General features: G+C 39.7%; 1 protein-coding gene across 1 annotated transcript in view; it reads left to right on the top strand.

Annotated features, from left to right (window-relative positions):
• The first annotated feature begins 573 nt into the window (after nucleotides 1-573).
• LOC106877939 (actin-related protein 6) overlaps nucleotides 574-12,119 on the top strand; it is a 42,705-nt gene continuing 31,159 nt past the window's right edge. The window contains exons 1-5 of the mRNA XM_014927017.2: nucleotides 574-655; nucleotides 2,000-2,117; nucleotides 4,830-4,898; nucleotides 8,060-8,183; nucleotides 9,779-9,917. Of these exons, the coding sequence (XP_014782503.1) occupies nucleotides 585-655; nucleotides 2,000-2,117; nucleotides 4,830-4,898; nucleotides 8,060-8,183; nucleotides 9,779-9,917 (521 nt within the window). The 5' untranslated portion in view covers nucleotides 574-584. The remainder of the gene's footprint in view (nucleotides 656-1,999; nucleotides 2,118-4,829; nucleotides 4,899-8,059; nucleotides 8,184-9,778; nucleotides 9,918-12,119) is intronic.

The raw sequence follows: 12,119 nt of genomic DNA on the forward strand, positions 1-12,119 counted from the left end.
AACATCGCTTGACAACCGATGCTGGTGTGTTTATGTCCTGGTAACTTAGCGGTTCGGCAAAAGAGACCGATAGAATAAGTACTAGGCTTCCAAAGAATAAGTCCTGGGGTCGATTTGCTCGACTAAAGGCGGTACTCCAGCATGGCCACAGTCAAACGACTGAAACAAGTAAAAGAGTAAAAGAATAAGGGTAACCGAAAATAATGGAATGTTGAAAAAGTTCAAAAGGCTGGTTTGCTGTGAATTAAAAACTTTCCTCGGCATTAGCTCACAAAATAATAGGGAATTATTAAATGAACATCGGTATATTATATTTATTTATTGACTGATCGTGAAAAAAAAACAACGTCCGACAAATTTTAAATGTAAATACTTGATACAGCAGACTGGCTATCGTATCGTGACTGCTGGTGCACACTCGTTTACGACAATTACTTCCAAATTAATTATTAATAATAAAAATGATATGAAAAAACTTTAATACGTTTTAAACTGTTCAAATAATTTTAAAAATCCATTTAAACGGTTTTTGTAGAGAAAGAGAAATATTACTGTTTACGACATTAAGTTTGATTTATGGCACGATGGCGGTAGTTGTTCTAGACAACGGTGCCGGTTTTTCCAAAATAGGATTTTCCACTGATGGACAACCAAGGTAATATCTCCAAAGTACTTCATGCATTTATTTTATTCAGTGCATTACATTTCCCATTTTTTTTTCCAAACTTGGTATTGTATTAATCGAAATTATTTAGAGTTCACTAATTGAAATCCACTCACGTGGCTTCATCGTCTTTTGTTTATATCTACATCTATCTATCTGTCTATTTATCTATTGGTCTATCTATCTATCTGTCTATCTATCTCTCTATCGCACACACACTCACATGTTTGTGTGTGTGTATATATATATATTTCTACGGTACTACTAAAGCAGCGCGGACCCAAACGCGCAGTCGCGCGTCCGCGCTAGCTAGTCGTGAGTGGTCGATCCTAACCCTAACCCTAACCCTAACCACGCGGGTTAGGGTTAGGGTTAGGGTTAGGATCGACTACTCAAGACTAGCTAACGCGGACGCGCGACTGAGCGTTCGGGTCCGCGCTGCTTTAGTAGTACCTATTTCTACTACCTGTTAAGACGGACGAATAAATATATCGACGCTAAGCTTTGCTCTGTCGCTATTTTGATGTGTTGTGTATTTTTTTCGTTTTATTTACTGTATATTCCTCTCATTTGAGAAAGAGAGAGAGGGAGAGATGTATACATATATTGTTCCAGATTTAATGTGGTGATAAACTGTAAAGACTGGCTCTGTAAAGTTCGAAAAATACGATTGTTGTTTTTCTTTGTGAATATAAGGGACATTACTGTAGCTATTTCACTTAAGGGATTAAACTTTAAACGTGTCATTAACGGTATTAGTAATGTTGCGGGTAACTGGGTATTTGTTGTGCAACCAGGTTGAAAAATAACATTAGTGTCGACCTTTTAATATGCAAGCGCCCTAATTTAATTTTTTGAAACAGTGGATCGCGAAGCACATGAAGCTATAAACAGTAGCATGTAAATATTGGGTTTCTAAGAAAATTATTTCACGTTTTCGTGAAACTTTATAAGTTCTTATGGCGTCAGTAACATAGTAATTTTAATTAAAACTCGTATAAAAGTTTGAAGGAAACTATTGCTGCACATGTTCGAAGATGCGTGTTGTTTTTCAGTAGATAAAATGAGATAAGGCAGCGAGATGGCAGAATAGTTTGCACGCCGGGCAAACGCTTAGCGGCATTTCGTCTGTTTTTAAGTGCTGAATTCAGATTCCGCTGAGGATGACTTTGCTTTTGGGGTCGATGTAATCGATTTACAAACTCCCACAAAATTGCTGGCCTTGTGTTAAAATTTGAAACCAATAGATATAATGAAATTTCTTCCAATTAAATGTTTCACTTTAATGCTAGAGTTTTTATTTCCGTTTTAAAATTAATTAATTTGTCATTTCAGGAATGTCCCAAATTGTGTTTCCAAAGCCAAAAATGTACGAACGCGAATATTCATTGGTGACCAGATTGAAGACTGCAAGGACCTTTCTGGACTGTATTACCTTCTTCCATTTCAAAAGGTTTTTATTCTTATTTTTGTCTGCGGATGACAAGCCCCCTAGATCATCATCATCATCATCATCGTTTAACGTCCGTTTTCCATGCTGGCACAGGCTGGACGGTTTAACTGGGGACTGGCTGCACCAGGCTCCAATCTGATCTGGCAATGTTTCTACAGCTGCATTGTCTTCCTAACACCAACACTCTGTGAGTGTAGTGAGAGCTTTTTACATGCCTCTGGCATGGGAGCCAGTCAGCCAGCACTGGCATTGGCCACATTCAGATGGTGCTTTTTACGTGCCACCGGCACAGGGAGCCAGTCAGGTGGCACTCATATCAACCCACACATGAATGGTGCTTATTGCGTGCCAACAGCACAGGAGCCAGTCAGGTGGCACTGGCATCAGCCACATCTACAATTTCCATTTGATTTCGATTTGATTGACATTCTGACTATGACTTTGATTTTGATTTTACTTGACCCAATAGGTCTCCTCAAGCATGGCGTGTTGCCCGATTATTCAAAGGTACTTTTTAAATGGCTGGTTATGCAACACTGGTATAGGTTACGGCTGTGATCTCACTTCACTTGCCGGGTCTTCTCAATCACAGCATATCTCCAGAGGTCTTGGTCTCTTGTCATTGCCTCTATGAAGCCCAACATTTAAAGGTCATGCTTCACCACCACATCCCATGTCTTCCTGGGTCTACCTCTTCCACGGGTTCCTTCCACTGTTAGGGAGTGACACTTCTTCACACAGCTCTCCTTATCTATACACAACACATGACCATACCAGCACAGTCGTCTCTCTTGCACACCACATCTGATGCTTCTTATGTCCAACATTTCTCTCAAGGCACTTACACTCTGTGTGTGTACACTGACATTACGCATCCAGCGGATCATACTAGCTTCATTCCTTTCAAGCCTGCATATGTCCTCAACTGTGATGGCCCATGTTTCACTACCTTGTAGCATGGCAGTTCACACACATGCATCATACAGTCTACCTTTCACTCTGAGCAAGAGGCCCTTTGTTACCAGCAGAGGTAGGAATTTTCTGAACTTTGCTCAGACTATTCTTATTCTAGTGGCAACGCTCTCAGAGCATCCACCCCCACTACAGACTTGGTCACCTAGGCAGCAGAAGCTATCAACTACTTCTAGTTTCTCCCCTTAGCATGTGATGGAATCTGTTTTCTGAACATCTTCGGTGTTTATTGCCCCTGTGCATCTGCTGCACACAAAAACTATCATCCTGGTTAACCTTCCTTTGATGTTGCTGCACCTCATATGTGTCCATAGCTTACACTGGGTACATCTTATGGAGTTTCTACCTACACCTTTTCGACAGATCAAGCAGGGCCATCTACCTGAAGGGGTTTGTGATTTGTTCACCTTCCTACTTACTAGAACTTTGGTTTTTGCAACATTGACTCTAAAGCACTTTGATTCTAAACCTTGCTTCCGCACATGAAATTTCTTCTCTAGTTCTGGTAGTGATTCAGTTATGAAAGCAAGGTCATCAGCATAGTGAAGCTCCCAGGGACAGCCTGTCTTGAATTCCTGTTATTGCCTGAATAAGAGGGGGCTGAGGGCTGATCCTTGGTGAACTCCTACTTCTACCTGGAATTCTTCACTATACTTGTTGCCGACCCTCACCTTACTGACAGCATCCCTGTACAGCTCTTACTAATCACTCGTCTATCCATAGTTTCTGCATCATCCACCAGATAAGGGATCGGGAGACCCTGTCAAAGACTTTCTCCAATCAACAAAAGCCAAGTACAGAAGTTTATCGTTGGTTAGGTATTTCTCCTGTAGTTGCCTTACCAGAAATATAGCATCAGTGGTGCCTTTACCTGGCACAAAACCGAACTGCATCTCATCTAGACCAACTCTCTCCGTAATTAGTTGGGCATTGACCCTCTCCGTGACCTTCATCACCTGATCCAGCAGTTTGATACCTCTGTAGCTATTTCTGTTTAAAGCATCACCTTTACCTTTGCAGAAGTTGACTATGGAGCTGCTACACCAGTCATTGGGTATGACTCCTTCGTGAACTACCTGATTTACAATATGGGTGACAAGACCATAACCCACACCATCAGATATTTTAAGCATCTTAGTAGTGATTCCTGATGGGGTGGGGGCTTTTCCTGACTTCATATCCTTAATTCTTTTATCTACCAGGGTGCTATCGATTCAGGTAGCTGGTCCCTCAACTGGATCAACATTTGGCGGGCTCTCCTCCTCCCATTCATTCTCCACATTCAGCAGCCTTTCATAATGGCATCTACAAGCCTCTTTCTCTGCAGAATCTTGACATTGACCTTCAATATTTCATCCCATGTCTTCCTGGGCCTCCCTCTTCTGCAGGCTCCATCCACATTAAATGGTTGGCACTTCTGTTTGCAACTGTCTACATCCATATGCATTACGTGACCAAACCAACGCAGATTGGAGTGATTGGTGTTAGGAGGGGCATGCAGCTATAGAAACCATGATAAATCAGATTGGAACCTGGTGCAGCTCCCCAGTTTTCAGTCAAACCGTCCAACCCATGCCAGCATGGAAAACAGACATTAAACGATTATGATGGTGATGATTTCAAATATTATTTTAGTAGGTACTAACTTTCCATAATTATGTTTAAAAATATGCAGTTCTATTGGATCATTTAATTCTTTTTTTAATTTTGTTTAAATGCCTTTAAATTTTTATTTAACAGGGTTACCTAGTAAATTGGGAGATTGAGAAACAAGTATGGGATTATCTCTTCAGCAAAGATGTTCTGAAGGTGAGCTACATAGAAATTCATTTCTTTACTGATGCTGCTGCTGTAAGCTGTTTCATGGAATGGAAATTAATGAAATATCGAGGCATCTTTTCTCTTTTATCTTTTACTTGTTTCAGTCATTAGACTGCGGCCATGCTGGAGCATTGCTTTGAAGAACTTTTTTTTGGTTGAATGTATTGACCCCAGTACTTATTTTTTTACAAGCCTGGTACTTATCCTACTGGTCTCTTTTGCTGAACCACTAAATTACAGGGATATAAATACACCAACACCAGTTGGCACGCTACTGAGAAATGTAAGCAATGTATTTAAATAGACGGAATACTTTTTTTCACGGTTGGTTTGTTGCATTACACAGGAGTTATGGGCAAAATGTTATAGTGCATGGCATATAAGTAATATGTGTGTAAAGTTTGGTGAAAATCGGTTGAAAACTGTAGAAATGCATATGTATTACACACACACACTGACATCCTTTGTTTTATATAGAAAGATGGAGAGAAAAATGTCAAAAAACATCAATACATGTGAGTGATAAAGAAATATGGAGGGTTGTCTTGGGATGTGCTAGAAACAACAGCCAAATCTCCCTTAAATCATTCATGTTTCCCTCTGAAAATACTAACAAATTTCTTTCTTTTTCTTTTCTCAAAAAGGCTCCCCCATGGCTTTTAAGTGCAACTAAAATTGGCCAAAATAGGTCCAGAGTGGGATGATGAGGGAGGGGAGTAATATTAAATAAGTAACACACACAAACATCTACACATACATATACATGTGTGATGACTGACATGCGTGAGTGTATGTCTGTAGGTGTCTCTCTTACTATATGTATGGGTCTGTTTATGAGAGGGTGTGTATTTTGTATATGTCTGTGACTGTGTGTGTGTCTATTTAAATACACTATTTACATTTCTCCCTCTATAGAAAACTGTTGTGTAATATTGCTCCACTTTTATTCTTTCACTATTGTTTGTGTGTTTGTGTATTCGATGCGTACGAGATAGTAAAGGACATTTCAAAGCACCATGACGACATCACATATATGAGTGTATATGTGTCTCTGACTGTATGTGTGTGTGGGTCTATGAGTGTCTATGTCTCTCTGACAGTGTGTGTGTGTGTGTGTTTCCATGTTAGGTACGCTATTAAACACACAAACATCTACACATACATATACACGTGATAACTTACATGCATGAATGTATGTCTATATGTGTCTCTCTTACTACATGTATGTGTCTGTATGTGAGACTGTATGTGTGCATATCATCACATTTTTGGCATGAATGTGTATGTGAGTGTCTATGTTTGTGCGCCTGTTACCTATGTTATTAAACACACATACATCTACACAAACTCTTGATAAAAAGCAATTACATGGAAGGTTCAAGTTAAAAATAAAAATACACATCTACCATTCCATTAACACTTATTGCAGCTGTTACAAGATATTTACAATTTGCTTATATTTGGTTACTTTACACTGCATACAAAAATATAGACATACAACTGCTTGCAAAAATAGATATTCATATTTTTTTCTTTGTACATAATTTTTTATTTACATTATTGAAAAAAAAAATTTGCCACCAAAGGAAAGACGTAATCTTTTCAGAAACACCTATAAAGCAAGGAGGAGTGCAAAAAACCGAAGGCAATAGTCTCAAGAGATATGGACATAAGACTTTCTCAAAATCAGCAAAGCATGCTGCAGCATGTCAGATGGAGTCTCAAGAAAGAAGGGAGATGAGACTTTCTCAAGTTCAACAAAAGGATACTGCAGCACATCAGATGGAGTCTCAAGAGAGAAAGATGATGAGACTTTCCCAAGATCAGCAGAGGCATGCTGCAGCACTTAATGCTGAATCATTAAAACAATGTTTAGCATGTCAGATTACACAGAGGCCCAATAGAATAGCTCTCCAAAACAAACCACATACAAATTCGTTCTTCACAACACCTGGAGCTGCATTGAGATATGATCCATCCCATTCTTATAAAAATGATAATTCTGTCCAAATTGATGTGCTAAACTCAAATTGTTGTTTATGCACTTTCCTGTATCACCTGTTTCAACATGAATGTAATATATATATATATATATATATATATATACAAACTATGTGGTTTTAATCTCAAGCAACCCCAGGTGTCTCTGCTAGTACATGCTAAAGAAAAGAAAATTTGAAAAACTAGGAATTTTTTGCAACCTGGTGGTGAAAGACCTGGGTATATATAAAGTTGGAAGAGCTACTGGATAACAATGATACAGAGGAGCAGGGGGTGGGAGGACCTGATTGGGAAGTGAGAGCTAGGCATAGTGAATGAAGGAGGAAATATGAAAAAGAGAGGCTAGCAGATGGCAACAATAGAATGAAACAAGGCATGTGAGTAGAACGCACAGGTTGGGGCAAGCAGACAGCAATGATACAGTGGCATCCAGGCCAAGAGGACAAAATTGGGGAGTGGGAGGTAATCATAGTACTTGAAGCAGGAATGTGAGGAAGAGAAGGGATGTAGAGACGTAGTTTGGTTCATTGTGGTGGAGAGTGTGAGAAGTTTTCTACACAGTGCTTCGAGAATTCAGTTTCGCTGATATGGGTGGGTCTTCTCAAAAGCTTCATATTGCCAGACATCTCAGTCCATGGTCATTTCTTCTGTGAGGTCCAACTTTCTGAGATCAGTCCTTACCACTTCATCCCATGTCTTCTTGAGTCTCCCTCTTCCACAGGTACCATCCACTTTCAGTGATCAGCACTTCTTTATGCAGCTGTCCTCATTCATACATATCACAAGTCCAAACCAACATAGTCTTCTCTCTTGCATGCTACATTTGACACCTATTATGCCCAACTTTTCTCTCAATACATTTGCACTTTGTTGTACATATACACTGATATTGCACATCCAACGAAGCATACTACCTTCATTTCTCTCCAGTTTACGCATGTCTTCAACATTCCACCCGATTACACCTACCTTTCAATGTCATTCTAAAAATATACAATTACATCATCAAAATTTTGAAGCTATGAGATAGTGCATGGTTAATTAAAAACAATGTGAATGAAAAAGCATTACATTTTACAGAATAATCTGAATGCTAAGGGGTTAAAATATGGCATTTTTTAAAATGATTTATTATCAACTGTTTGCAGGTGAACTTCAGTGAGACAACACTTGTTGTCACTGAACCCCACTTCAACTTCTTATCCATTCAAGAAGCAATGAATGAAATTTTCTTTGAGGATTACCAATTCCAAGCTATCTATAGAACCAATGGTAAGAAAGAAAAATTGTCTTTTCAACAGGAAATTTACATTTTATTTTCTATAGATGCTATCTAGGCTATTTGTTAGTATAAGCATCCTCTACATTATGAAAGAATGGAAGAGTTGAGTTCAAAAAATCTCACCATACATGGAGTTCTGTAATGTGAAACATATTTTCCCAGGTGACTTCCATATCAACTGGAAGTCAGTGGGGATATATATTTTTTTTTTTGTAGTTCAGAACTTCACATTATAGCAAGATTTTGAGGAGTGCAATGCTTCAGTAACACAAAGCATACCTGTATATTAAAGTGTAGTATCTGACCTAACAATGATCAATTCTTTTTTTATTCATTAGCCCAAGAAGGAAGTAATGTTCTCAGAGCTTTTTAGGAATAAATAAGACTGATTTAGGTTATAACAGTCAATGCTTGATTTGTCTGTTGCTGGTTGCTAGTTGAGTGATAAAATACTCAGTTCTCTAAAAGGAAGTATTGGGAAAAGTGTTTAATAGAGGATGTGTATTAGGCACATTGCTGTACTCAAGAAAACCCGTCCACCACAACACAATTGAAATCCTAAAACAAGATAGTGTGGGTGCTAGCGCCACATAAAAAGTGCTGGTGCTGGTCCCACACAAAAAAGCACTGGTAATGGTACCATGTAAAAAGCACCCAGTACACTCTGTAAAGTGGTTGGCATTAGGAAGGGCATCCAGCCATAGAGACCAAGTTAAAACAGACTAGGGAATCTGATGTAGCCCCTGGCCTTGCTAATTCCTGTGAAACTGTCCAACCCATACCAGCATGCAAAATGGATGTTGAATGTTGAAGATGATGAGTCACAGTAGAGATGGTGGTAGCAGATGAGACATGTTCATTAAATGAAATCAGATGCAAGTGGTGGCAAATATTCCAACAGAATTGGCAAGGATGGTAGATTGCACTGGTATGGTCATGTGATGTGTATGGATGAGGACAGTTGTATAAAGAAGTGACAATCTCTAACTGTGGAGGGAATCTGTGGAAGAGGTGGGACAAGACGGCGGAGTATGATTTTTGGTTATTGAGTTTCAGGGAAGTGATGACAAGTGACCAAGACCTTTGGCGATTTGCTGTGTTTGAGAAGCCACATCGGGCTAAGTCAAATCATAGTCGTGGCCAGTGCCAGTGACACAAAAGGCATCCAGTACACTCTGTGGAGTGGTTGGAGTTAGGAAGGGCATCCAGCCATAGAAACCATGCCAAAACCAACTATGGAACCTGGTGCAGTTCTTTGGCTTACTGGCCCCAGTCAAACCATCTTAGCCATGCTTGCATGGAAAACAGATGCTAAATGGTGATGATGATTGTATTGTAAAATCAGATATTGTAATTAGTTGCTACAACAGTTGTTCTTTTAATAACATGTTATACTATAAAAAGAACAATTGTCTAAGCAAAATCATTGCAAAGCTTCAGTTTTTTTAACTAATCCATTGCTATATTGACACCAAATTCCTGATGAAATATGAAATAATCTGGTAGAGGATATTTAGTTTTCTAAACCTAAATCCTACAAAGTGCTCCTTCCTGTCCTACCTCCTTTTTCTGTTCCTTATTTCAGCCAGCCGATTAAGTGATTACAGACTAAGACGAGAACAAAGCACCAACAATCTCTGCAGTTTGATAATTGATTCTGGTTATTCATTCAGCCATCTAGTTCCCTACATGAAGGGGAAAAAAATAACAAATGCTGTTAAAAGGTGAACCACATTACATTAAAATTCTCTTCATTTTCTGTATCTTTTTTAAAATTATATTTCATGATGTTGCTTGGGTAAAAAGTGTAAATGGAACGATAGCAGTGCATTTGTCCTCACTAACATTGTGGCTTGGAAATGTTACTATGAGAAGTTGCTGAAGGAGGAGAAAGAAGGCCTATTCCAAATACTAGACCTAACAAAAGGATTAACTATTGAAGTTGACATCTATACAGTTGAAAGCCTAATTTAAGGACAAGGAAACAGAGAAAGCAGTTGACCAATCAGTAGTTAAGGTGTTGAAAATATCCAACAATGTAGGGCATGCACTAATTACTTGCATATCCAATCCAGTAGTACAGAGAAGTGTCATAACCAATGGCTTGCATATCAGTATCATCATTAACTACTACAAGAGCAAATGCAACTTCAGGGCCATCAACCTGATGGACCAGATGATGAAAGTAACAGAAACAGAAGGAATTATAGCACAACTGGTTAGGAAGAGATGTAGTAGTTGAGGTTAGTGCTAGGATGTGGTATTACCTGTACCCTCTTTCTGGTGTGACAGTTACAAGAGTAGTTCTTAACTGAGAGCAAGCCACTGCATCTGCCATCCATTGATCTGGAGAAAGTCTTTGAAAGTGTATCACGCTCTGTCGGTACATGAAAGCACCTGTGCTGGTGCCACATAAAAAGCACCCAGTACACACTGTAAAGTGGTTGGTGTTAGGAAGGGCATCTAGATGTAGAAACCATGTTGAAACAGACAATTGGAGCTTGGGCAGCTCTTCAGTTGGCCAACTGTCCAACCCATGCCAGCATGAAAATCAAATGTGAAATTATGATGATGAATCATTTGTCACAATCTTTTCGCACTCTAGCGCACTTACCTACTCACCCACCTTTTTTCTGTTCCTCCCTATTCTCTCTCTCCCTCTCATATTCATCTTGTACCTTGAGGGTACATACTCATCATGTTTCTTTCTCCAGCTGTAGTCACCACTTCAGCAAGACACCTGTTGCTATTCCTCTATCATAATTTCACATCCTTCAATACTTTACACCACATGGATGAGGGTTCTTGTCTTGCGAGTATTTGGCGACCACACAAGTGATGATGCCATGAAAAAAGCACCCAGTACACTCTGTGAAATGGTTGGCATCAGGGAAGGTATTTCATTGTGGAAAACCATGTAAAAGCAGACATTGGGGCTTGGTGTAGCCCTCTGGCTTATTAGTTCCTGTTGAACCATCTAACCCATGCTAGCATGAAAAAAGGCACATTAAATATTGAGGATGGTAATGATGATATGTATATATTTATAACTGGCACGCTGTTGGTTACGATGATAAGGGTCCCAGTTGATCTGATCAACAGAACAGCCTGCTTGTGAAATTAACGTACAAGTGGCTGAGAAGTCCACAGACAGGTGTAACCTTAACATATCACATCCATATCTGCTATAGCTGATATGGATGTGAACTATGTTCCATGGAAACATATGACATTTTAAAACTTAGAAACAATACTAACCTGATTAATAACAGATTAGACCTTAGAGTATCATATTGAAATCAAAATGGAAATTGTAGTTGTGGCCGATGCCAGTGTCGCATGACTGGCTCCCCGTGTGGGTAGCATGTAAAAAGCACCATCCGAATGTGGTTGATGCCAGATCCCCCTGCCCAGATTGGCTCCTGTGTCAGTGGCACATAAAAAGCACCATCTGAACGTGGCTGGTGTCACCTTGACTGGCTCCCATGCCGGTGGCACATAAAAAGCACTCACTACACTCTTGGAAGGGTTGGCATTAGGAAGGGCATCCAGCTGTAGAAACATTACTAGATCAGATTGGAGCCTGGTGCAGTCTCTTGGCTAGCCAATCCTCACTCAAACCATCCAATCCATACCAGCATGGAAAACGGATGTTAAAAGATGATGATGATGATGATGATGATATATATATATGTACACACACAAATGAGGGTACATCATCATCATCGTTTAACGTCCGCTTTCCATGCTAGCATGGGTTGGACGATTTGACTGAGGACTGGTGAAACCGGATGGCAACACCAGGCTCCAGTCTGATTTGGCAGAGTTTCTACAGCTGGATGCCCTTCCTAACGCCAACCACTCAGAGAGTGTAGTGGGTGCTTTTACGTGTCACCCGCACGAAAACGGCCACGCTCGAAATGGTG

The sequence above is a fragment of the Octopus bimaculoides genome, chromosome 2, assembly GCF_001194135.2.
Source record: "Octopus bimaculoides isolate UCB-OBI-ISO-001 chromosome 2, ASM119413v2, whole genome shotgun sequence".
NCBI classification, from domain to species: Eukaryota; Metazoa; Mollusca; class Cephalopoda; order Octopoda; family Octopodidae; genus Octopus; species Octopus bimaculoides.